This window comes from Sorex araneus, chromosome 2 (genome assembly GCF_027595985.1).
Source record: "Sorex araneus isolate mSorAra2 chromosome 2, mSorAra2.pri, whole genome shotgun sequence".
In the NCBI taxonomy this organism is placed as follows: Eukaryota; Metazoa; Chordata; class Mammalia; order Eulipotyphla; family Soricidae; genus Sorex; species Sorex araneus.
The window spans coordinates 127,236,596-127,262,569 of record NC_073303.1 but is presented as its reverse complement, the minus strand read 5'-3'; the positions used below and the strand labels follow the sequence as shown (position 1 = coordinate 127,262,569).

At 45.2% G+C, this 25,974-nt stretch overlaps 1 protein-coding gene across 3 annotated transcripts in view; it reads left to right on the top strand.

Moving 5' to 3' along the window:
- Window positions 1-25,974, top strand: part of MTDH (metadherin) — a 44,756-nt gene that overhangs the window by 12,165 nt on the left and 6,617 nt on the right. Inside the window, exons 3-9 of one of the 3 annotated variants that reach the window (XM_055126231.1) lie at window positions 5,811-5,895; window positions 6,589-6,765; window positions 8,467-8,532; window positions 10,208-10,444; window positions 15,701-15,799; window positions 20,499-20,623; window positions 24,609-24,716. In XM_055126231.1, the coding sequence (XP_054982206.1) occupies window positions 5,811-5,895; window positions 6,589-6,765; window positions 8,467-8,532; window positions 10,208-10,444; window positions 15,701-15,799; window positions 20,499-20,623; window positions 24,609-24,716 (897 nt within the window). The remainder of the gene's footprint in view (window positions 1-5,810; window positions 5,896-6,588; window positions 6,766-8,466; window positions 8,533-10,207; window positions 10,445-15,700; window positions 15,800-20,498; window positions 20,624-24,608; window positions 24,717-25,974) is intronic. The other 2 variants (XM_055126233.1, XM_055126232.1) reach the window with 2 other exon arrangements.

Below are 25,974 nucleotides of genomic sequence, written 5' to 3'. Positions count from 1 at the left end.
CCCCCACCCCCACCCACCCTTTTTTTTTTCCTTTTTTTTTTTTTTTTTTTAAAGTAAAAGACTTGTTGACCCAAGAGATAGTGTGGGGGATAAGGTGTCTGCTTTGCACGCAGCAGAGCCTGGTAAGGCATTGCATATTTAAGAAGGTATTTACATACCATGCTTCATTGAGCGCCTATCGGATATGTTCTTAAGATTTTATGCAATATTCATAGAGGTTATTTTACCACAAGTGCTCTGAGGAAATTGTTTTGCTGGGGGGGGGGGGCGGTTACTGTTGGCTCTGCGCTCAGTGCAGAGTGATGCTGTGCTAGTGGTGCCGGGGGACCATATGGGATGCCAGAGATTGAACCTAGGTCGCACGCACGCATGCAAAGCAAACGCCCTCCCTGCTGTACTGTGGCTCTGGCCCCAGGAAATGGCATTGTATTTCCTGTTTTACAAGGAAGACTCCAGCCCTGTTACTAAGTGTTCAAATATAGTCCATTCCCCCCAGCCCCCCTTGATTACTGCTCTGTTTTCCCCCTTTCAGAAACAGGTAACAGTTGTAGCTCATTTTATAGGTAAAAGCTCTGAAGTATAGATTTCAGATTTCATGAATTGAATACCACTTCTAAAATAGGGTTTGAGGGGCCGGAGCGATAGCACAGCGGGTAGGGCGTTTGCCTTGCACGCGGCCGACCCGGGTTCGATCCCTGGCATCCCATATGGTCCCCCAAGCACCGCCAGGAGTAATTCCTGAGTGCAAAGCCAGGAGTAACCCCTGAGCATCGCTGGATGTGACCCAAAAAGCAAAAAAAAATAAATAAAATAGGGTTTGAACACAGCTCCTTCTGCTGACCAGAGGCCTTCTCGCCCCTGAGCACTACTGCTCCCTTGGGCACCTTGTGTCAGGATGGATGCTTCCCCACCCCACCCCACCCCACCCCAGTCTCTCACATTGGAGTTAATTTTGTATGCTATTATGTTCTTCTTACCTGCTATTTTAGGCTATTTTTCTTTGTAAACAAATATTCCTAGCTTACCTTATACATTGTAACACTGTATCACTGTGATCCCAGTGTTCCTCCATTTACTAGACAGAGCACCAGTGACGTCTCTATTATACTCAGCCCTGAGATTTTAGCAGCCTCTCCTTACTCCTCTTTCCCAAGGATTGGAGGCTCTTTCAGGGTTAGGGGAATGAGACCTATCGTTACTGTAATACATTGTAATACATATTATTACAAAATTGTTTCTTTCAGAGTGGTGTTTAGGCCGCCCTTTCAGAAGTATGGTTGCTTGCATACATAGTAACTGTATCATAGGTTGTGTCATAGAATACCTACTTCTATCACTTGGGTGAAAAACTGTATATGAAACTTAAAGATTTTGGCTCTATAAAGCTGGTAAAACAGTATTTCTCCTCTAGGTCTTTATTTGGTTATGAAGGTCAGTGCTTCGTTAACAGTGTTCAGTGGGCCAGAGGGATATTTGGGTGTTTTTCTTGCCCCGGCATCCCATATAATCCGCTGAACATTGCTGGATGTGGCCCCCTCTGCCCCCCCCCCCACACACACACACACACAAAAAGTATTCAGTGTCTCGTATATACTGCACCATTGGCTAGGCTAAGTGTTTGGGAGTCAAGTTGCTGAAAGGAGTAAAGAGAACTAGTCTGCAATCCCCCTAGGTTGCAGTCTATTTAAGGAAAGGCAAATACCAGAAGCTAGCATGAGACATTCAGGGCCGGGTATTTCAGAGGGGAAGGGTTTCCTGTTGAGGTAGCCAAAAAAAATTTGATTTCACTGAGTCTTTGAAGGATGTGGGAGATGGTTTCAGTAAGTAGAAGTCAAGAGGCAGATTTGGACAGACATTCTGTAAGGCAAAATAATCTATGCAGGGCTGGAGCAATACCACAGCAGGTAGGGTGTTTGCCTTGCACGTGGCGAACCTGGGTTGGATTCCCAGCATCCCATCTGGTCCCCTGAGCAATGCCAGGAGTAATTCCTGAGTGCAGCGCCAGGAGTACCTCTGTACATTGCCAGGTATGACCCCAAAAGCATATAATAATATATGCACACTTACTCAAAAGCTCAGGGTGATTTGGAGGAAGGTGGGGTGGGAGTAGGATTTAATGTTTCTTTGACAGCACAGATGTGTGTGGCTGGTACCATATTTATGATTAGTTGCCTGCTCTTACAGTTAACTAGCTTCCTCCTATGATGACCAGGATCTAGGTTAATATGGAAGTGCCCAAAGCCGGACCACCCCCTGGTCAGTGCTGTGCAGCCCAAGCCACACCCTCGTCGCTTTAGGCAAGGAGCCTCTTTAGTCTTTCCACATATGTCCTGAAAAACAAGCTTGCTTGCTGCATGCATCGCACACCCGGCGATGCTCAGGGCTTACTCCTGGCTCTGCTCTCAGGAATTACTCTTGGCGGCCCATGGGGAACCGTATGGGAAGCTGGAGATGAAACCCAGTCAGCCACATGCAAGGCAAACGCCCTCTCCACTGACTATCACTCTGGTACCAGGAGAGGTGCCTGGGCTTTCTGAGTACTTTTGGGATCCTTTTCCTCCACCCTCAACCCAAATGCCAAAAAAATAAATAACAGAAATGTAGGGGTGAAATGAGTTTGTGGAACCCTTGCTAGTATTGTGGATGTGTTGAGTTAAATATTTATTTATTTTTTTAGTCAAATGTCTACTTAAAAAAATTAATTGCATGTTAGGGCAAGGGATTGTGGCTCAGTGGCAGAGTCATGAGTTGCATGTGTGATGCCCTGGGTTTAGTCCTTGGCACCACAAAAAAATAAAAGTGCGTTTGATAATAGTGGGCCAGAGGCAGAGGCGGGGAGTACAAGAGAGCATGCTCTTGCCTCCATTGCGGTGGCTTTGGATTCTGCTCTGGTTTGAATTCCTGGTGAATCCTATTTGAATTCAAATCAATTCAATTTGTTTGAATCCCTGTCCTCCGAGCACAGCTGGGTGCAGCACTGTTCCTCTCCCTCCAGCCCCCATGATAATAAGAGCAACGTCTATGTGTGACTTGCCTTCCAAGCCTGCTGGACAGAGCTGCCCTGGCCAGAGGCTGACAGTGCCGGCCTCCAGATCTAGCCAGATGCCTATTTCTATAAATAAAATGTGACTGGAACAGTCACACCCATTCCATTATACTTCGGTGTCTAGATGCTGTCATCCGACGTGGCCTCAGAGCTGTGGTGGTTGCATGTAGAACCAGTAGTTTGTCCTGTACTGCCTGAAGTTCTTGATTTTGTTTTCTTGGGCAGTTTGGCCTCTGCTCCTGGTGGTAATTGACAGAGATGTGTCCTTTTCCTCCTGATGAGAGTAAGTTTAACAGAAATTAGGTTCGTGTGGGGGATTAGAAGGGAAGAGATAGAGGCAGTGACTAATTGAAGCAGGGATCTCTTTCATGCCATGATGAGAATGTTCTGGTATGGTGATTGTTGGGCAGTTTTGAATATACTAGAACCACTGAATCATACACTTGAAATTTAAAATCATACACTTGAAATTAAAATATTATAGTTACAGGCAAGACCTCAGATTTTCTGAAGTGGAAATAAGTCTGATTTTGTAGCTATAATAAAGCATAATCCTAAAATGCACAGCGGGTAGGTGTTTGCCTTATATGTGGCCAACCTGGGTTCGATTTCTCTGTCCCTCTCGTAGAGCCCCAAAGCTACCGAGAGGTATCCTGCCCGCATGGCAGAGCCTGGCAAGCTCTTCGGGGCATATAATGCCAAAAACACTAACAAGTCTCACAATGGAGACGTTATTGGTGCCCACTCAAGCAAATCGATAAACAACGGGAAGACAGTGCTACTACTAATCCTAAATGTACTAATGGTAAAGAACTACAAACTGCAAAAAAACCAACAAGTGCACGTCAGCCCTTAAAGAGAAGGAAACCTTGTCAAAATAGTTGTTTATAGAGGGCGGGGAACACACCCTGTCATGTCTGGGGGCTGTGCAGTGCCAGGATCGCACTCTGGGCATCTTTGGGTTTCCTCTTTCCCGCTCAGGGTCTCCTGTTATCAGAAACCTTGGTATAGGGACAGTGTTGAGGGGCTTCTCCTGGGTCTGCTCGGGGTCACCTGCAGCAGTTCTTGGAGGGACCGTGTAGTGTGCTAGGGCTTCACGCCTCTGTTGCCTCAGGGCATGGCATTAGGCAGGGACAGATAGTGGAGTGGGTGGGGCGCTGGCCTTGCGCATGGTGCCCAGTTTTGCATCTGGTCCACCCACCACAGCCAGGTTTGGCCGCCAGATTTTTTTTTTTTAAAAGAAAGTTCATTCATTGGGTCCATGGAGATAACAGAGCAGGTAAGATGCTTGCCTTAAAGCAGCTGGCCCAGTTTGCACCTCTGCCGCATGCCTTGCATGGAGCTAACCCTGCTTCTGTTCTACACGGACCCTGAGCATTTCCCGGAGCAATCCTGCAACACTGTCCCTGCAGCACTGCATTCCCAGGCCTGGCGTTGAACTGGCCCTTAAACTGGAAATTGCCGAGAAGTAGCATTATTGGAGTATGTTTGCCACGTTTTTTAGAGAAAAAAAAAATAGTTGCTTATTGCATCCTTGTATTACCTACTGCTTGTTCATTTAAAAAAAAGATCTGTCAAAAGACAGTCCTTTTAATTGTAAGTTAAAGTTTAGGATAGTGCATAGCTAAATGAGTGAATACAAAGTATAAGTAAAAACACTAGTTTGTAAGTAACTGGAAATCATGACTGAATTTTTTTTCTTCTTTTTGGGTCACACCGGTGGTGCGCACTGGTTACTCCTGGCTTTGCATTCAGGGATTATTCCTGGCACTGCTCAGGGGACCTTATGGGATGCTGGGAATTGAACTCAGGTCCGCCGCATGCAAGGCGAACGCCCTGCCAGCTGTGCTATCACCCCAGCCCCTTCATGAGCTTTTGGAAGGAGGAATAGTAATGGCAGAGGGAGTTGGAAGATCACCTCAGAACATCCATATCTTATATGTGTGTAGGGATTTTCCCTTTATTTTGATTTGTTTTTTTTTCCCTTTTTCCCTTTATTTTGATTTGTTTGTTTAGGGAGCAAGGGGTCCACACCCAGTAGCGTTTGTGGCTTATTCCTGGCCCTCTGCCCAGGGATCAAACCTGGTTCATCCTCATGCAGCATAAGTTCCCTTTCCGCTATACTATCTCTCCGGCTGGCATTTTTTTCTTCAATGAGTTAACATCTACCTTATTCAGATTCTCAGTTTTTCACATTGTTCAAATGGACAAAATATCTGCTTTATCAATTGATTTATTAAATGTTATGTACAGTGTTGCCAGAATTCTGCTTTATGAAATCCAAAGATCAGTAGTTGCTGTATTGTTTTCCTTCTGGACACTGGCAAATAGTTTTCATTTTACTCCATGTTACTTTAGTATCATATTTATAATGCAAGTTAGGACAATGTGATGCCAAATGGCACAGACTTTGGAGCCAGGCAGAGCTAGTGGTCCCAATTACAGTTCTCACTAACTTAATGTGACCGGTTTGTTCCATACTTAACATCTAAGTCTTCATTTTCTTGTCTCTAAAACGAAAGTAGTATGTCCTCTAGTGAGGTTTCTAGAGAATAAATCAGAAAATGAATGTAAAGTACTTATTTAAGCACAGAGTAATCGCTCAATAAATAGTAACATACTATTATTGCCGTTTATATGTTTTTTATTAAGCACACTATGTTTTTGGTTGTTAGCATCATACATTTCATTTTGTATTTTACTGACTTCTACCTTCTCAGAAAAAAACAATGAAATGTTGAGTAACATTCTATTTTACTTTCAGTCAAAGAAAAATAAGAAGAAATCAAAATCAGATGCTAAAGCAGTGCAGAGCAGTTCACGCCATGACGGAAAGGAAGTTGATGAAGGTACTTGAGCAAGTGGAAAGGACTATAGAAAACATTTTAATTCCTTGTTTCCAAGGTGCATTCTATCAAAGATGTGTTTTGTTTTACTTAATCTTCTATCTTGCTCTTCTAATAATTGCAGGTTTTAATGTACACATCTGTATCAGACATTATTAGCAAACTTTTTAAAATGTGAATTGTTTAAGGATCTCTAGTAGTGCTTTTCCCAAAGGCACTGGCTTGTGAATTTTAGGTCTCGCTTGGTATCTTGAGCACGTGAGAAGTCGTTCCTTTTCATCTGTTTCCCAGCAGTACCCTTGGGGATCCCATTCTTTCCCTGGGGTCCTTGGTTCCCGAGACCAGAAACGAGTCTGTGCGTGAGCGGTTTGCTGCCCTTGCCCAGTAACGCCCATTCTGGAGTGCTTTCGAGTGATTCTCCTACCAGTGTTATTGGCAAGATAAAAAGATAACACAAGATGACTTGTCCATAATTTTCCTAAGTCATACAACAGATAAAAATCTATACAGACTAAATAATGCTCATTAGATGCTTATATAATAACATAGGATCAGAATGAGTTCTCAGTAGTTCCCAAAGTCAACACATGTCTGTCGATATTTTGTGTGCCCACCCTGCAAATAAAAAACTACTACGACTTTTCTAAGTCTTCCCTTTCCTCACTGAATAACTTTTTTTTTCTGGGGCTATGTCAGGAGCCTGGGAAACTAAAATTAGTCACAGAGAGAAACGACAGCAGCGTAAGCGCGATAAGGTGCAGACTGATTCTGCTTCATTGGATTCAACTCTCCCTGGGATAGAAAATGCCATCACAGTATCCACCGAGCAACTTACAACCGCATCATTTCCTGTTGGTTCCAAGAAGAATAAAGGTATATTAGTGGAACATCGATCCAACTTCCTTCAATAAGATGTACAAAATGATATGTCGAAATCGGACTATTTTGAATTTCTTACCTAATGTGCTGATATACCCTTCTTCATGAGAGCATTTTGGACCCGATACCAACAGCGTTCTCTTGCCATGCTGCCTAATGAGTGACCTGTTCTGTTAGCTCGCCTTTGATTTAAGTCAGAGGGGAAATGATTGTTGCCTCTTTTTCCTTGTGTGTTTTGCTTGCTCCAATGCTCTTCATCTTCATTTTTTTTATAGCGGAAAGGACTTTTTTTTTTTTTTTTAATGTTTGTTTGTTCCTTTTTTCATGTTGAGTGTTTTCATAAGCAAGCGTAGCATGTTCTGGGCCGCACAGGTTCGATCTAAATTTCTTACCACTCCAACTTTTTGAGAGTGCCATAGATACTGGCTGAAATGAAACTCCCAACTTGAGGGGTTATTGAGCTGTATTCTAAGCATTTTAATATTTTTTTTTTTTTGCTTTTTGGGTCACACCTGGCGATGCACAGGGGTTACTCCTGGCTCTGAACTCAGGAATCACCCCTGGCGGTGCTCAGGGGACCATATGGGATGCTGGGAATCGAACCCGGGTCGGCCGCGTGCAAGGCAAACGCCCTACCCGCTGTGCTATTGTTCCAGCCCCATTCTAAGCATTTTAAATGCTCCGAGTGTCCGGTGTGGATGCCTTTTTGGTAGCTTTTTGCATTGCCACCCTTTCTGTGGCGAGATGAGGTCCCTGTGTCTGTGGGGCCTTACCTGCTGGACCTTCTGTCTCCTCATTCCCCCACTTCTCTCCAGACCACTTATTTTGTTTTGTTTTTGATATTTGGGCCACATCCATGTGTGTTCAGAAATTCTTTTTGGCTCTGGGCTTAGGGATCATTCCTGATGGGACTCAGGGAAATGTGAGCTGAGAGGCGTCATGGATGGAACCCGGGTTGGCTGTGTGCAAAGCAAACACCCTTTCCACTTGACTCATCTCTCTGATCCCTCCAGACCACTTTCTTAGTGTCAGTGCCTTCCCCCCCTTTTTTTTGTTGTTAACTTGGTAGAATTGATTGCTGTGGTCCAGCAATAACTTCTACTCGTCCATTTCACCGTCACATACTAGCCTTGCTTTACTGGTTTGGGCCCTCTCCCACTGTCTTGCGCATGCTTTCCTTGCTAATACCAATAGTCTCATCATGCAGAATTCAGGAAACATTGTGCTTTTGGTGTCAGGCAATAATGTCTTCTTTTAAACATTTCTTGTCAAAAAATAAAAATAAAACATATCTTGTCATATTCCTAAGTCCTGGACCCAAATGCTGACAAAGTTCCTCTTATGTGGATGTATTTGCTTCCAGGATTGTTGAAGGCAGCTGGGATTGCTGGCTAAGTTGAATCCAATTACAGATCCCAGTTCTCCATGACCATTAGAAGCCACACACGATATACTTCAGACATTTTTCCACAAGTACACTGGTATAAGTTGACTTAAAGTATGCTAGAGAACTCAATTCCTTAAGTTGTGAAAAATGTTGTGATTTAAAAATGGACTCCAGTGTAAGAATACAGTATTTGAAAGAGCAATTTGTTATAAATAAAAAGTAAAAAGTAATTTATCTTTACTCCGAATATAATGTGCATAGCAGCCTTTGTAATAGTGTTTTAAAAAATGTATTTCTATTCCAATTAGGTGATTCTCATCTAAATGTTCAAGTTAGCAACTTTAAGTCTGGAAAAGGAGATTCTACACTTCAGGGTGAGAAAAATTGCATGTAATTTAAATGGAAGGTTCATCAAAAGAGAAGGTGTTGTGTGTGTGTGTGTGTGTGTGTGTGTGTGTGTGTGTGTGTGTGTGTGTAAATTGTATATATACATATATATCTTCCCCTTGCATTAATGACATACATGGGGGAAAAGTCTTTAAAATTGTTTTTGGTAACAAACACAGTCCAAAGATTTTGCAAAATAAAAAGTTTAAAAGAAAAATTAATCCCACACTGACAGTCATGTGATTAGTATGTTCTACGTTTTCCTCTCGCCCCATAGAAAACATTCTTTTGATAGTAGTTTATGTGTAAGACTAGTTATTACCATTTAAGCAAGTAGAGAAATGGGATTTTGGAGGTAGAGAGACTTGTGTTTAATGTAACTAAGCACATCTCATATAGAGATAAAGGGGCTTGTCTCCTTACTATTAAGTAAAAAGTCTTAATAAGTATCATACTTTAAACTGTTTTCATAATATCCAATATTTTGGAATGAATAAACTAAATTCAGGATATATAGTACTTCACAAACAGGAATTATAAAGGTTGGGCCAAGAGGCATCATGTATCTTATGAAAACATTTATAAAAAATAGAAAAGCACCTTCTCATTGCAGGTGTGGGGCTTCTTTTTGGTGTTGGTTTTTGGGTCCCTTCTGGGGATGACAGGGATTGAACTTTGGGTCGACCGAGTGCAGGGCAAACTCCGTACTTGCTCTTCTATCTTCCTGGCCCTACAGCACTTAAATATAAGCATGTGCTTATTTCTAAACTTCACAGAAGGGCTGGAGCGATAGCACAGCGGGTAGGGCATTTGCCTTGCACGCGGCTGACCCGGGTTCGATTCCCAACATCCCATATGGTCCCCTGAGCACGGCCAGGGGTGGTTCCTGAGTGCAGCCAGGAGTAACCCCTGTGCATCGCCAGGTGTGACCCAAACAGCAAAAAAAAAAAAAACTTCGAACACAGTTCAATGGCCGAATGTATCGTTTGCATGCAGAAGGCTCATGTTCCAGTCCCTGACTTTGAATAGTCCCCAAATAACCACTGGGTGTGACCAAACAACAGTAACAAAAAAATTTCCATTTGATTTTAATACACAGCCGGGTTTTAGAGCCACTTTCTCATACATAATATAGCTGAGATTTTATATTTTTTCTTTTTGGGTCACACCTGGCAATGCTTGGTGGTTACTCCTGGCTCTTCACTCAGCAATTATTTACTCCTGGCGGTGCTCAGGGGACCATATAGGATACCGGGAATCAAACCCGGTCGGCTGCATGCAAGGCAAACGCCCTGCCCGCTGTCTTACCACTCCAGTATCTGGGAATTTTTGAAGGGAAAAATGTGTTTCCAAGTCTTCATATTGGCGGGTGAGTATTCTGGCTGCCACAGATTCTGAGTTGGCTCTGTCATACTTCTTTGAGCAAGTCATTTGACTGTTAAACATCTCTTTAAATCTATGTTAGGTACAGACCTACTCTTAGTTTTTAAATTAACAATTATTCCATCATGGGCATGTCTCTTCTTAAATCCTTTTTATTTTAATGCTCAAGCAGTTGAGGACAGGGACAATGAGTAACTGGGCATTTGAAGAAACTTGGAAATACCCACTTTTATCAAGGAGGCACATAAACTTTGTAAGTCTTTCTTTCCTTTCTTTAAGTTTCTTCAGGACTGAATGAGAACCTCACTGTAAATGGAGGAGACTGGAATGAAAAGTCGATAAAGCTCTCCTCCCACGTCAGTGCAGGTGAGGAGAAGTGGAACTTGGTCTCACCTGCTCCTGCAGGCAAGAGAAAGGCGGAGCCAGCTGCTTGGGGCCAGGACCCGGGCGATGCAGACGCTAATGGGAAGGACTGGGCAAGGAGCTGGAGTGACCGCTCCATATTTTCTGGCATTGGTAAGAATTGTAAGAAAATTGTTTATATGTTGCATTTTGAATTTTTCAGAATTTTTGTGAAGTCTGAGTAGAAAAAATAGTGATGCCATCCAGAAACAGTAGTAATGATTAACTCATTCAGATCCTTGACACGGAACTAAGTGGCAGCTAAAGTGAATAATGGCATTTTTTACTCTTTATGCTCTCGCATTTGACTGTCGATGTATTTCACTGTCATGAGTAGGTGTGTTGCGTTATGTAATAAGTATGTGTGAGCAGACTTCTTGATTAATTTCAGCAGTTGTAATATAAGTAAACAGGAGTACAATTTATAACCTCTGTCTCAGTACTGTCTTTCAGTCTTCACAAATGCCTGTCTTGACTACCTACCCACCCTGGATTTTAGAGATCAGCTTTGTTCTGGGCTGGAGCAGCAGTCCAGTGGGTAGGCCTGGCCTTGCACTTGTCCGGCCCAGGGTCGATCCCTGGCACCACATAGGATCCCCCAGGTGCCAGAACTGAGCCCTGAACACTGCCAGGCATGGCACAAAAACAAAGCAGCTTGTTTCTGTTGGTTTTGGGCGGGATTTGGACATGGCTGGGGCGGCTGTGGATGCAGCTTGGGCCTCACATGTGCAGGGAGAAGCTCTGCTGCTGGGCTTGTATGCGCGCGAGCGCGTGTGTGTGTGTGTGTGTGTGTGAGAGAGAGAGAGAGAGAGAGAGAGAGCGCTCGTGTGTGTTAGGAAAGAGATTAGGTTTAGTAGAAAAAGGCATAAAGAAGTAAAAATCCATTGTATCACACCACTTGGCCTGGAGCGATAGCACAGCGGGTAAGGCGTTTGCCTTGCACGTGGCTGACTCAGGTTCCAGGTTCGATTCCTCTGTCCCTCTAGGAGAGCCTGGCAAGCTACCGAGAGTATCCCGCCCGCACGCATGGCAGAGCCTGGCAAGCTCCCCGTGGCGTATTCAGTATGCCAAGAACAGTAGCAACAAGTCTCACAGTGGAGATCTTACTGGTGCCCACTCGAGCAAATCGAGGACAGTGTGGAGGACAGTGCTATGGTGCTACAGATCACACCACTCAATGAGAGTCACAGTTGGGGTGGGGAGGGGTTAATGGTCTGTTTTTTTTTTCCCCTTCTGTGTACAGACAGTTTAGCTGTAAGTTTTGTTTTGGAAGGGTTTTTGTTTTGTTTTGTTTTTTCCTAATAGAAACCAGGTGTGCATTTCTATGTCCACCTCTACTTAATATTATTCATTTTCTTTGCTTTGTAAGTTTAATGGCATTATAATATATTGTATAAGTGTCACAAATAGAGTATACCTATCAGGTAACATCTCCCCTCCCCCCCATTTTAACCATTGTAAACATATTTGCATTGAAGATTTTTTTTCATTTAGGGTAATTTTGAGAGTGATGCTACTGGGATGAAGGAAATGTTTGCAGTGTCCTACAGTGCGGCCAGAGGGTTTCCTAAGAGGGTTTTCCTAATAGTATTGATACTGAGCATAGCCTTCCAATGTTGGATATTGTTATTTTTTGTTAATATTTCCTAATTTGGTTATCAAAATAAATTATTTTGGCTGACTTTAAAACTAAGAAGATTAAATATTTTACATTATCCCTTGTATTTTTTCTGTGAATCGCTGATTCTTGTTCTTTGCCCATGGCTTTTTAGTTTATTATTATTGCTATGCTACAATTTCTTATGCATTAAGCTGTTATATTTGATACAGAAATCTTAGTGCTTAAGAGTAAAAATATTTTTCCTGTTCTTTTTTTTTTAATCTTAGAGAAAAGTGCACATTGACTTACATCCCAAAAGCAAACACTAGATCATTTGCTAATGCTGTTCTTAAGCTTACTCTCTCTCTCTTCCCCCTGTTCAAAACTTCTGTAGAAATACCAGAATTTGTATGGAAGAAGTAATCCCTAAAATCCCAGCCTTATTTTTACAGTGAAAAGGTATAAATTTCTGCCATAAAAGTAGCCTTCCAAGTTAATAAAAAGCAGTCAAGTTTTAAGTAATACTAAGAACTTTTGTTTTATGTGCAGTTTACTTATAAAAGTTATATAGCATTTTCAGGAAGCTGAAGAGCTAGTACAGTGGGTTATGTGCATGCCTTGCAGGCGCCTGACCCAAATTCAGTCCCTATCATCATACGTGGTGTGTTCCATGTATGTGCTCTCTCCCCCACTCCCCCAGTGCTGCCAGGAATAAACCCTGAGCAAGTAGGTGGAGTCCAGAAACCAAATAATAATAATGTTATTTCCATATGGAGTGGGGGTGGAGTGATAGTACAGAGCACACAGCCGACCCAGGGTCAGTTCCATCATCCTATATGGTTCCCAAGCCTACCAGGAGTAATTCCTGAGTGTAGAGTCAGGAGTACCCCTGGGTGTGGCAAAATAATAATAATAATAATGATAGTTATATAGCATTTTTATAATTAGCTACTTTTCTCTAATGTTGCTACAGATCAAACCAAGCATCAATTAAAGAGTTCATGCCTAGGTGTTGTAGACAGAGAAAGGTAGCTGTGTGAAATCGGGTTTGTGGCAAGTTAGAGAGCCAGATGTGACTAGCATCGTGTCTAATGTTATGTTCCTTAAGATCTCATAAATCAGAAAGAAATCTCATGCTGTCATGGTTAAATGGAATGATTGCTCTAATTCAGATAAGCCTATTTGGTTTATGTAATCACTTCTGCATACTAAATTCTATGGAAATTGACGAGTTATCAAATATGTAGGCCCTTCACATTAAGTAGTGGTGAATGTGGCTATAGTGAATGTCAGGGATCCAGCTCAATGCCTGGTCATCAGTGGCAGATAATTCTGCTAGATAACAGGGTGGTTTGCTGTTGTGGATAGAGCCATAGCCATTGGAAATTGTCTTACTTTCCTGCCCAGCGTTTATGGGTATTTAATAAGTGGTAGCATTTATTAATAAAAACTAATAAGTGGTTCTGATTTCTAAGATTCTTTTAAAATACTCTCATGACAATTTGTCCATCTAAACCTATATTTTAAGTTGTGGTGCAAATGGAAGTTTCCAAGTGATGTTATTTATTTTATTTTAACAGCTGCTTGGTCTAGTTGGATTAGGGGTGCATGCCTCTGAACAGAATTCTGCTGCTTTGGCATCTCTCACACTTTACTGTTTCTGGTATGTGGAAACAGTCTTTCATTTAGTGAACAAAAAAAAATATATTTTTTGGTTTAAATTAATATTAGCACTTGCCATTTGAAATACTAGTGTCAGGTACTAACATAAATAACAACTGAATAGAAAGTGGCAGGTCTCAACACACAGAGAAAGAAGGACCAGAATTCTTAGCTGCCAGTTCCTGTCTGTATGAGGCTAGGGAGGTCTGCGGCTTCCCAGACAGGAGGCAGCTATGGGCGAGAGCACTGAGACCTTCCGTCTGGGGCTTGAGTGGCCACTGCTGTGTGTCTGTTGCATTTTAGCTGGAATTTGGTATTTCTGTTGTCTGCATAATCATTGGGAATTTCCAGCTAAGCCTTTTAGGTAAGGCTCAGTCTTCCATGACTTTTTATGTATGTATTAAGAAATTACACAGTTGCTAGTGAGCTGTTTCATTTTATTATGGTACAGCACTCTATCTGGACTGGAGCGATAGCACAGCGGGTAGGGCATTTGCCTTGCATAAGGCTGACCAGGTTCCTCTGCCCCTCTCTGAGAGTATCCTGCCCGCACAGTAGGGCCTGGCAAGCTACCTTGTGGCGTATTCAGTATGCCAAAAACAGTAACAACAAGTTTCACAATGGAGACATTACTGGTGCCCACTTGAGCAAATTGATGAACGGGGACAACAGCGCTACTACAGTGCTACAGCACTCTGTATTATTTAAATGAATATGCATTTTATTAGTTATCTAGATGCTGTTTAAGTGTTTGAATATTGCAGTTAGTTTGTCAGTGGCCAATATTGGTGACCATCTTATTACAGTTGTCCTTTTTTGTCCCAATGGCAACAACTTAATTCTGTTGTGATAGCAGGAAATGACTCAGATGATATATAAGCATGAGTGCATCTATTTCTGAAATACTATTACAGGTTTTTTCCTAACCGTTTGAAAATGTAAAAGCTCATCTTGTCCTGTGTGCCACATTAAAAAGCAGTTGTGATGTGCTTAATTGTAGTGCTAACCCTGCTCTACGCAGAGGCACAAACTGCTTCACACAGATGCTTTTCCCTTCCTTCTGTTTAGAGAAAACAGCATGGATTGCTAACGACATGGCAGTCAGGTTATTCCACTGCCTCTAAGCAGTTATTGCGCCAGTAACAATACGGAATTTATAGGATAATGCTATTAGCATTTATATGAGAATGCCCATGGCTTTTGCGTGTTTGTCAGGCAGTCCCGTAGCTGGAATGGTAGTGAGATCATCTATAACTGATGGAAATGTGAAGCTCAGTAAGAACGTTCATGAGAAGCGAGTGCTATGCACTACTGACGCTGGCACTGAGAGCCATTTCTTCTCTCAGCGACTCAGAGAGAAACTGAATACATGAAAACCCTGGTGCAGACGGTGGGGAGGAGAGAGAGAGGGTTTGACCAGGGAGCTGGGAAAGTTACAGATGGTAGATTACTCTAACTTTCATTGCATGCTCGGCACACCGCCAACAGAGTTGCAGCCCTCGAGCCCATAGGGTCCCCTGAGCCTCGCCAGGAGTGACCCTAGAGCCCCGCTGCGTGTGGCCCCCAAACCAAAACAAAGAATCAGTGACAGTACCCTTTGCTCTTTCAATGCCCCGACGTCAGTGTGCTGTGAGCTCCAGCACAACTCCTCGGCTTCCCTGCTTGCTGCTCCCGGATGGTCTGTCTGTCCCATTGTCCCCAGGCCGCAGCTTCTAGCAAACTCCTGTGCTTTCCTCCCCTCTCCCTCAGGGTTCAGTGTGCAGGCTCCTCCAGAACGGCCAGGATGTCTTTTTTTCTGTATTGTCTTACGTTTAGAAGTTCAACACATTTCTTTTGAAAATTTGTAAATGGCCAATTGAAGTACATATTATTGTGAAAGACAAAGTCTGATAGATTGGCACTAGGAAAAATAATATATTTCTGGTCAAAAAATTACATCAAGCATAATCTCAAATTGCCATCACTTCTACTTGTACTTAAACTCTAATGTCTCAATTTTTCTTTTTAGGAGAAATAAAATCTCCGCTTGCGAAGTATAGATCTATTGTTGTTATGAAACATCATAGAAAATTCCATTTTTAATTTTATTGCATTCGTTTTCATTTAAGGGTCTACTGCTGAGCCAGTTTCTCAATCTACCACTTCTGATTATCAGTGGGATGTTAGCCGTAATCAGCCCTATATCGATGATGAATGGTCTGGGTTAAGTATGTCCTTTTAAAAATTATAAGTTTTTTTCCAGAGTTTTCTTCCTAAGCACCCTAAATTCATGCTTTATGTTTTAATTTTCTAATTTCTCATCTTTTAGGCCATAGTAACATAATATCAAATGCAGTACTTATAAGCTAATCATTAAAAACCTGTAGCATTAATAATATATGTACTAGGGCAGCTGGAGTGATATACAGCAGGTAGGGTGCTTGATTGCATGCAGCCAGCTTAGGTTCAATCCCGGCATCCCATGTGGTTCCCCAAGCTTGCCAGGAGTGACCTGAGTACAAAGCCAGTAGTAAGCACTGCCAGCTGTGACCCCACCCCCATTTAAAAAAATGCTGCATTTGTTTTTCGTGATTAGGGGAATATTGAAACAAAGTTTTCTTAGAGTTACCCTGTAGTTCTAGTTTTTAAAACTTGCATTTTAAGTGAAGGTTCTTTTTCCCCTTCCTGGTTTTGGTATAATAGGTTTGGAATTCTAGTTTCCAGTAGAAGTATAAGAAGACTCAGGTTTCACATCTGGGGAAACGGAAAAAGGCAAAGGAGCCATTGTTTTGTTTGGGGGTATTTGGGCCAGCCCAGCACGCTCTGAGACTCTTCCTGACTTTGTGCTCGGGATTGACCTGTGACGGGTGGCTCAGGGGCCCCTGTGCAGGCTGGGCCTACGTGGGCTCCTCTGCCTGACACCCTGCACTGTCTCAGTCTCGGGGAACTGCAGAGCGTCAGTAGCATCAGTGTCAGCACAGCCCACTCCCAGAAGTTATCAGCCAAGCAGGCAGGATAGTGCAGTGCTCAGCGTGGCAGGGGGAGGAAGCCCCGTCTGCTGCATGCCAGGCCTGCACCCCCCTGAGGTCAGCCTTTTCCCAGCCTCTGTCTCAGCATTCCCGGACTGTTGGTTGCGGTGTGGGATTCGCTGCTTGTTCTGAGAGAATGCTCCGTGTCTGAGCACCTGCTCGGCACACAGGCAACCCGGGTTTGCTCTCTGGCAGCACATGTTCCCTAAGCAAGAGGTGAGCCCTCTGAAGGGAGAGACCCCTGCTCCAGCGCCTGTCCCGGGCCTCCCTGCGTCCCGGTCTTCAGTGACCGTGCTCATGCCCACCCACACATAGCTGGCACTCTTCGTGCGTGTTAACTTGGTGCTTACATCGATTTTACAAAGTAGAAATTCTCTTTGCTCCACTCTGGGCACAAGACACTAAGGCAGAGGAAGGTTGTGCGAGTTCCCTGCACCCCTTGGCCACCTGTGGAGGTGGCCTCAGGTGGGCAGTCTGGCCACAGCGGTCATGCTCAGAACCACTCCACGGGCCATGGCGCAGCACAAGATTGACTGCTGTCCTTGCCCTACTCGAGCCCAGTCTTGCACACAAGGGGGTCAGGTGAGAAGGGTAGCTAGGTGTGAGGGCCTGAACTGGCAGCCCACAGGCCAGGAGCTTCATCTGCATCTTCCTGATGCCAGCAGGATCATGGTGTGGCTGCAGGAGCTGGACTGGGTTACACAGTTAAATCTGGGAGTTAAGCTGTGAATTGGAGCAAATAATCTGTTGTATCCGTTTTCATAGGTTGTTAGGTTTTAATGAGGTCATGAATGAAAGAGGGCTCTTTATTTATTTATTTATTTATTCATTTATTTATTTTTTAGGGCTCTTTATTTTTAAAAAAAAATTGTGGAGGCGGGTGTGCACTGGTGGTGCTCAGGGTTTACTCCTGGCTCAGTGCTCAGGGAGCACTCCTGGCAGTGCTCAGAGGATCATATGGGTTCAGGGTTTCAACTCACCAGGTTGGTCACGTGCAGGCAAGCACCCTACCCCCTGTACTGTCACTCTGGCCCCTCTTTTTTTAAAAAATGTAATGTATTACATAAATCCCAAAGGTATTCTAAGCAGTTTTGAGAAAGCAGTCTATTGGGAAGAGTGAGGGGGCGGGTGCCAGGGCTGGGGCGCGCGCTCCTGCATGCAGAGCTCGAGCTCTGCCGTGTTGAGAGAGCAGCTGCAGGCAGAGTGAGGCTGAGGGTGGGATGAGGCGCTTCTCAGAAGAGTTGGTGCAGACGGACAGACAGCTCTCCAGTCTTCTGCCAGGACAGAGGAGCACCGCTCTAACCCTGCCTTCCTCTAACGTGCAGAGGGGGCTGCACGCACACGGGGGTGGGCCCAGAGCAGTGCCCCTCAGGGACAGGCCACACGGTGGGCCCTCTTGACTGTCAGCAGAAATAGCGCCGAAGGCACAGTTCTCCAGGACCCTGGATGTAAGGTTAAGCTAGGAAAGCAGAGGTGAGATAGGGTTGTTTTTTGGTTGTTTTGGGCCACGTTTGGTAGTGTTCAGGATACTTCTGGCTCTGTTTGGGGGTCTCTCCTGGTATTCCTGGGAAGGGCATTGGGGGACCATGTGGTTCTGGGGCTCAGGCCCGGGCCTCACACATGTAAAGCGTGCACGCCAGCCCATTGAGCTCTCGGCTCCACAGGGAACATCTTACAGGCAGAAGTTAACCTTTAGACTGGCTGCAACAGAACCCCATCACCATCACCACAGGTCTGAGAAAGTCAGATGTTGATTCTTTTGACGTGCTGGAGGGAGTAAAATCACCGTAGCTACATGAAAGGGTTAGTTCAGGTTTGGTTTGGTTTGGTGTCCAGCCACGCCTAAGGGTGCTGAGGGGCTGCTCCCTGGGGTGCTCCGGGACTGGAGCACACAGCCAAGGACCCTTCGGGAGCACCCTCTCTGCCCTGAAAATACTCATTCCCACACACATGTGTCCTGCACTCCATGGGAGAAGTGACTGAGCACTGCTAGTGCTGGGGCTGCCAAGCCAGAGCAGACTTGAGTTACATGGTTACTATTCGGTAAATGCTGTGCTGCCCTGTCGCCCTCCCGGGAACACAGTTACTCTGCTCGGTGGGATGGAGTCAGTGTTTGTTTAAATACCAGAGAATGTCTTTAAGCTTTTTTGGGGGGATTTGGAGGTGGGGGTGGTGGTGGTTGTGGTGGTGGTTGTTTTTTGTTGTTTTTTGGGGTTTTGGGGTTTTTTTTTTGGGGGGTTGCTTATTAAAGTCAGTGCTGTATTAAGTTCTGACGTGAAACAGCTAATAACCTTTTTTGTTTTGTTTTGCTTGGGGCCACACCCAGTGATGCTCAGGGGTTACTCCTGGCTCTGTGCTGGAATTACTCCTGGCGTCACTCAGGAGCATACAGGATACCGCAATTAAGCCCAGTTGCTCGTGTGTAAGGCGAGCCACTGGCCCACTGCACGACCACTACCACTTCAAACAGCCATTTTCTCACTTGGATAACCTGAGGACTAGCTAGCAGGGAGGACCTTAATATATTTCAAGGAGATTGAATAAAACATTCCTTACCATTGAAAAGAAAGCTAATTAGGCTCTTTAAAAAGATAGTGAGGGGGCTGGAGCGATAGCACTGTGGGTAGGGTGTTTGCCTTGCACGCAGCCGACCCGGGTTTGATTCCCAGCATCCTATGTGGTCCCCTGAGCACCACGAGGACTAATTCCTGAGTGCATGAGCCAGGAGTAACCCTTGAGCATCACTGGGTGTGACCCAAAAAGCCAAAAGAAGACAGAGATGAATGGGAGAATATTGAAGAATGAGAAATCATTCTTAATTTTAAATGAAAACTTCAACTATGAATTATTTTCCTAGAAATATGTCCTAAGTTTATGGGGACCAGAGCGATAGTACAGTGGGTAGAGTGTTTGTTTTGCAGCTGACTTGGGTTTGAGGGCCCCCTGAGCACCACCAGGAGTAATTCCTAAGTGCAGAGCCAGGAGTAACCTCTGAGCATCTCCAGGTATGGCAGAAAAAAACAAAGGAAAAGAAAGAAACATCTAAGAAGTTCATGAGTACACTGGGCTCATGAATCTTTCTCGAGAATTATACTGGATAGTTTGCAAAAGCACAAGAGCTACTCCTGGCCTGGTGCTCAGGGACCACAGGCACCAGACCGGAGCACCTTGCTTGCAGAGCCTGCAGCCCCACACCTTGAGTGGGACATGGGCTAAAAGAGCTCGGGCGTGGTCACTCCCTGACGAGGCAGGTCCCTGTGCTGGCAGTCCCTGAGCACTTTGTTGTTTTTCATTTAGGCACTTAATGACAGGGTTTCACGTGTCACCCAGGCCCTCGCCACACCCACCTTCAGGCTCCCCTGAAGCATGTGCTGGATGTTGGCTGGAGTAAGCATTTAAGGGGCTTATATGGAAGTGTGCGGTGTGAACTGGTTGGGTAGCCTGGACAAAGCTCTTTAAATAAGGCAGCACTAGCTGCCCAAAAGAGATCAAATACTAGTGCCTCCTAAAATGAAAGAATTTGGAGGTTTAGAATTCAAATGTGTGAGCCAGGGAAACGGTAGAGCCTTGCACGCTGCTCACCCAGTCTCTCCGTTGCACTGAATATGGTCTCCTGAGCACTGATAACAGAGTGCAAGGAGAGAGTAGCTGAGTGCTTACTAGACATGTTTTCTGGAGTTCCCTAAAAGTGCCACTCAGTTAACCTTATGGTGTGCTCAGTAGAACTTGGATCAAGGTTCTTGCCATCATCATTTTTTCCTGGCTCTTAAAACATGCTCGAATGTAAGAAAAACAATAGTTTAATATTACAGCTTAGTTCAACGTAAGGAATTTTAATTTTTATATTTCAGCTTACGGCAGAGATGATAGATACCTAATTGACACTGTTAACTTTTAGATGGTCTGTCTTCTGCCGATCCCAGCTCTGATTGGAATGCACCAGCAGAAGAGTGGGGGAATTGGGTAGATGAAGAAAGAGCATCACTGCTAAAGTCCCAGGAACCAATTCCTGATGACCAAAAAGTGAGTAAAGGGATCGGTGGGCATGCTTGTCTGTGTGCCTGGCTCCGTTCGAGCTGTGGGTCGGGGTCGCCTTCTCTGGCATCAGCGCGCCCCATGGGAGGGTTGCTTCCCGCAGGCATGCTGCTTCCCACAGAGAGTTGGCGAGGCCGTGCGGGAGGGTGCCCATGGCCCCTGTCCTCCAAGCTGACAGCCCTTAGTGTACCCCCCAATTCCCTCAGAAAAAGAGACTGAAATTTAGTCAGTACTAGTGTTAGGAAAATTAGGCTGGCTATAAATAGACTCTCGGCCAATTTCAGAAGCTATTTTTGGTAAGAATTTAAGAGGCCACCGCATGAACTGGGGTGGTGGATAATGAGCTGAGCTGATAGCGTTGGAGTGGAAGTTGTGTTTCCGAGACTGCAAGCTGCTGGTAGTAGCAGGAGTTTCCGGCCCTTCTGTGCTTGTGGGCCAGCACTGGGCTGTCTCTGGGTCTGGACATGGGATATTGAAAACTGCTCAGCTCGAGGGATGGGCAGAGGCCTTTTTTGCTTGTTGTTTTTGAGGTTTTGGTTTGGGCCCCACACCTGGTGGTACTTGGGGCTTACTCCTTAGGAATGCCTACGTGGTGCAGGATCTAGCGGGGTTTGGCTGTGCATGGGCAGATCCCTTGCTCCTGCACTGTCTCCCGGCTTCTCAGAGAAGCTAAGGGGATGGAATGGGGCCACTGGGGCTCTGCACACACCAGAGAGAATCGCGGGCGGTGCGTTTGCCTGACAAATTGCTGACCGGGTTTCATCCTTGACAATGTGACCTGAACATTGTTAGGTATGTCCCCCTACACCCCCCCCCAAAAAAAATCAGCAAATATTTGCATATCTACCGTGGGTCGGGTTTTGCTGTATTTAAGGGCCATCATAGTCCACGAGCAGCTGTATAAGACACATCACAACACAGGGAGCCAGTAGTAGGCAGGTGGAAATAATACGTAGTCAGAACAGAGATAAATGGAATAATACTAAAAGAAAAGACTGGCAACAGAATCAGAAATGGAAGAGAACAAGTTCTTTAAAGTTCTGGGTTTGATCCCTGGCATCCCATATGGTGCCTCGGGTCTGCCAGGAGTAAACCCTAGCACCACTGATTGTGGCCCAAAAAGAAAGAAAAAGAAAGCAAGTTGTGGCCAGATGGCATTACTGGTCAATTTTGCTAAACTTTGTTAATTTTTTTTGTTTTGGGCCTTGCCAAAGGCCTTGTCCTAAGGACCACCCGACTCCAGGCAGTGACAGTTTGTGTGGGGGGGGGGGGGGGAGTGTCTAGGACTTACTCCTTCCTGCCTATGAGGTCTGGCACTTGGGGCCATTATGGGGTGCCAGGGATTGAACCCTGGCATGCAAGACTAGTGCCACCATACTATCTCTCCAGTTTCTTGTTGTTGTTTTAAGTTTTATTTAATTTTGTTTTGGGGCCCCTCACAGTGATGCTCAGGAGTTACTCCTGACACTGTGATCAGGAATCACTCCTGGTGCTGCTCAAGGGACCTTATGGGATGTGGGGGATCAAACCCATGTACAGAGCTGGGATTAGTCCTGAGCCTTGCCAGGTGTGGTTCAAAAGTTTAAAAAACAACCCTTCCTCTTAATGTAACCAAGAGAAATTACATTGTTTAGCAGGTGTTGTACAACCAGAAATGTCTCTCTAGCTGGAATCTTCCTGTGCCTCATCAGAATTAGCCAATGGAACCACTGAATCACTGTATCACTGTCATCCATTGTTCATCAATTTACTCGAGCAGGCGCCAATAACATCTCCATTCGTCCTAGCCCTGAGATTTTAGCAGCCTCTCCTTACTCATTTTTCCCAATGATTGGAGGCTCTTTTCAGAGTCAGGGGACTGAGACCTATTATTGTTACTGTATTTGGCATATCGCATACACCACGGGGAGCTTGCCCGGCTCTGCTTTGCGCGAGAACCACTGAATAAAGACTGACAAATCCTATCTTTCATACCTGGTGGACATCATAGGACCATGTAGTGCCAGAGGTCAAAAGACCTAGGACACAGACACACACAGACACACACACACACACACACACACACACACACACACACACACACACACACACACACACGTAAAGCATGTGTGCTAGCCCCTTAAACTGTCTCCATGGCCCCAGTCTTTTTCTGTTAGGGGTGCACCACATCTGGCAGTGCCCGGGGCTTCTTACTCCCGGCCCCAAGCTCAGGAGTTGTGGAGACCCCTGTGGTGCGCCACTGCACACAGCATGTGCACCACAGCCCTTTGAGCTTCTCCCAGCCTCATCCTTTTGGGGGGAGGGGGGCCACACCCGATGATGCTGAGGGGTTACTCCTGGCTCTTGCACTCAGGAATTACTCCTGGTGGTGCTCTGGGGACCATATGGGATGCTGGGGATTGAACCCAGGTCAGCTGCGTGCAAGGCAAACGCCCTACCCGCTGTACTATAAGTCCGGCCCCTAGCTTTATGATTTTTGTAGGGATTTAAATTCATTTAAACTGGTAGCACTTTTGTAATTAAAAGAAAAACAATGGGGCTGGAGGAATAGCACAGCAGGTAGGGCGTTTGCCTTGCACTCGGCCGACCAAGGTTCGAATCCCAGCATCCCATATGGTCCCCTGAGCACCGCCAGGGATGATTCCTGAGTGCAGAGCCAGTAGTAACCCCTGTGCATCGTCAGGTATGACTCAAAAAGCAAAAAAAAAAAAAAAAAAAAAAACGGGCTGGAATGATAGTACAGTGGGTAAGGTATATGCCTTGCATGCATCTGACTGGGGTTCCGTCCCCGGCATCTTATATGGTCCCCCAAGCCCCATCAGGACTAATTCCTGAGTGCAGAGCCAGGAATCACCCCTGAGTATTCTGGGTGTGACCCAAAAAACAAACAAGTCTGGCAGCTGGAGTGGTGGTAGAGCAGGTAGCTTGCTGCTTGCCTTGCGTAGGACCAGCTCAGTTTTGGTTCCCTATACGTATCCCTTGCAGGCCCCCAAGCCTCGCCAGGTGTAATCTCTAAGCGTCACTGGGGTGGCCCCAAAACAAATATGTGTACATATAAAACATTACGTATGTTTTATATATGTGTGTGTCTGTACATGCAGATCTTTTGTTAGATGTATTGTTTGGAACTGTTCTGTCACTGGGTAGAATGTTATTCTCTAAGTAGGTTCAGTTTTAATGCAAACATTTCAGCATATTGTGGAAGGAGGTTGGGGCCACACCCAGTGGTACTTGGGGGTGACTCATGGCTCTGCTCAGGAATCATTCGTGGCGGTGCTCGAGGGACTGTATGGGATGCCAGGGATCAAACCCAGGTCTTAGCATAGCTGAGTATGTCCCCTCTTCCCCCCATAACAACAACAACCAACGCAGAGATAGGTCCAGGGATGTGACAGTGGAAGGGCAAATGCACTGCATGTGTGAGCCCAAGTTTGAAACCCAAGTTTGAAACCCAAGTTTGAAGAAGAGAGCAGAAGGGAAAATGTATACCAAGACTACGAATTGTACTTTAGCAGTGACTAAAGATACATGAAAATGTGGTGTAATGGAGAATGAAGTTTCTTGCACTGTTAGGGAATTTGGAGGGGGTTAGGTTTTTTTTTTTTTTTTTGGTTTTGTTTTTGCTTTTTTTGGGTCACACCCGGTGATGTTCAGGGGTTATTCCTAGCTCTGTACTCAGGAATTACTCCTGGCAGTGCTCGGAGGACCATATGGGATGCTAGGAATTGAACTGAGGTCAGCCTCGTGCAAGGCAAACGCCCTACCCACTGTGCTATCTCTCCAGCCCCTGTGTTAGTTTTTAAATAGATCATTTTACATCATTTTTATTATGTAACTTACATCATTTTTATTATGTTTCTAATTTTTAGTGAAAATTAGGATATAATTCTGAACCTAGTGAAAGAAGTAACAAAGTTTTGAATAAGACAAAATAATCAATAGCTCACTTTAGTGTTTTGTTTTTTAATGTCAGGTTTCAGATGATGATAAAGAAAAAGGAGAGGGGACTCTTCCAACTGGGAAATCGAAAAAGAAGAAAAAGAAAAAGAAGAAGCAAGGCGAAGAAAACTCTCCCGCACAGGTAGGCTGAGGCAGGGCGGGGCTGCGGGAGGGAACGAGGGCGGGGCGAGAGCCTGGAGAGCCCCTGAGCCCTGTGGCTGAAGAGAAGCCAGTCCCTGGGAAGGCACAGGATGTTTGAGAGCTTGCTGCTGCTTGCCGCCGGGTCTGCTCACTGGCACTGCAGGGCTCCCAGACTTGGCCAGGAGTGCTTCCTAAGAGGCAAACAAAACCCCTTCCTTACTTTAAGGAAAGGACATCAGGCACTGGAGCTGATCAGCAGGGAAGGCGCCTGCCTTGCACCTGGCCAGCCTGGTGCCAGATGTGTCTAAAACAAACAAACAAACAAAAAAAGAGAACAAGAGGAAAATTGAGTCAAATTGCAATCTAGAGATGCATATGGTTTCTGTTTTTCCCCTTTTTAATGAAGTGCTGTGATTTTTAGTTCTGTTAATGGCCTTCTTTCTTGCATGCATGTGTCCTATTCCACACACACCACCAGAGGGCCCTCTTCCTGCCCGGGCGATACTTCACAGTTTCCTTCCAGCCATACAAGGTCCTAGGAGTGCTTGCAGTTTGGGGGTTGGTTGGAGTTTTTAGTTGCTTGGTTCTTGGTTTTAGGCCACACCTGACAAACTCAGGGGTTGAACCCAGAGCTGCTGCATGCAAAGCCTGCACCCCCACCTAGCTCTCTGAGGTGCTGGCAGGATAGCTCGCTGGATCCCACCAGGCTTGCTCTCTGCCCCTGGGCAGGTAAGAGACAATAAACCCCTTTCCCTGACATCTGCAGTAGAAAGTAATCTGAGTCTGAACGCAGGTGGCCGCCAGCTGGGTCAGGGCCCTCCCTGCTGTTCTCATGTTCCAGTCACTGGGTGGCCACACCCGGAGGTGCTCCTGGCTTAGTCCTGGCTCAGGATTCAGGGATCATGGCTGGCTCGCCCAGGGATATTGAGCAAATATCCCCCAGTGCTTCTTCTTCCAGCATCTGGACTGTTTTTTAAGGAAATGTATCATTAGTTCTTCCATGTTGTAGGGAGCACTGTCCTTCATAAATAGATACCAGCAGGGGCCCGAGGGATTGTAAAGCAGATAAAGCTCTTGCCTTCTCCCTCGCTCCAGCAGTGATCGCTGTGTGTAGAGTCAGGAGGAAGCCCTGAGCACCACCAACTGTGGCCCCAGAATACTGAAAACAGTAGATCCTTTCAGAGATAGATACTAGTCTGTTTGTCCGTTTTCACTGCAGTTTGTTTCCTGACGAGGGCATTGAGGGTAACATCGGCACA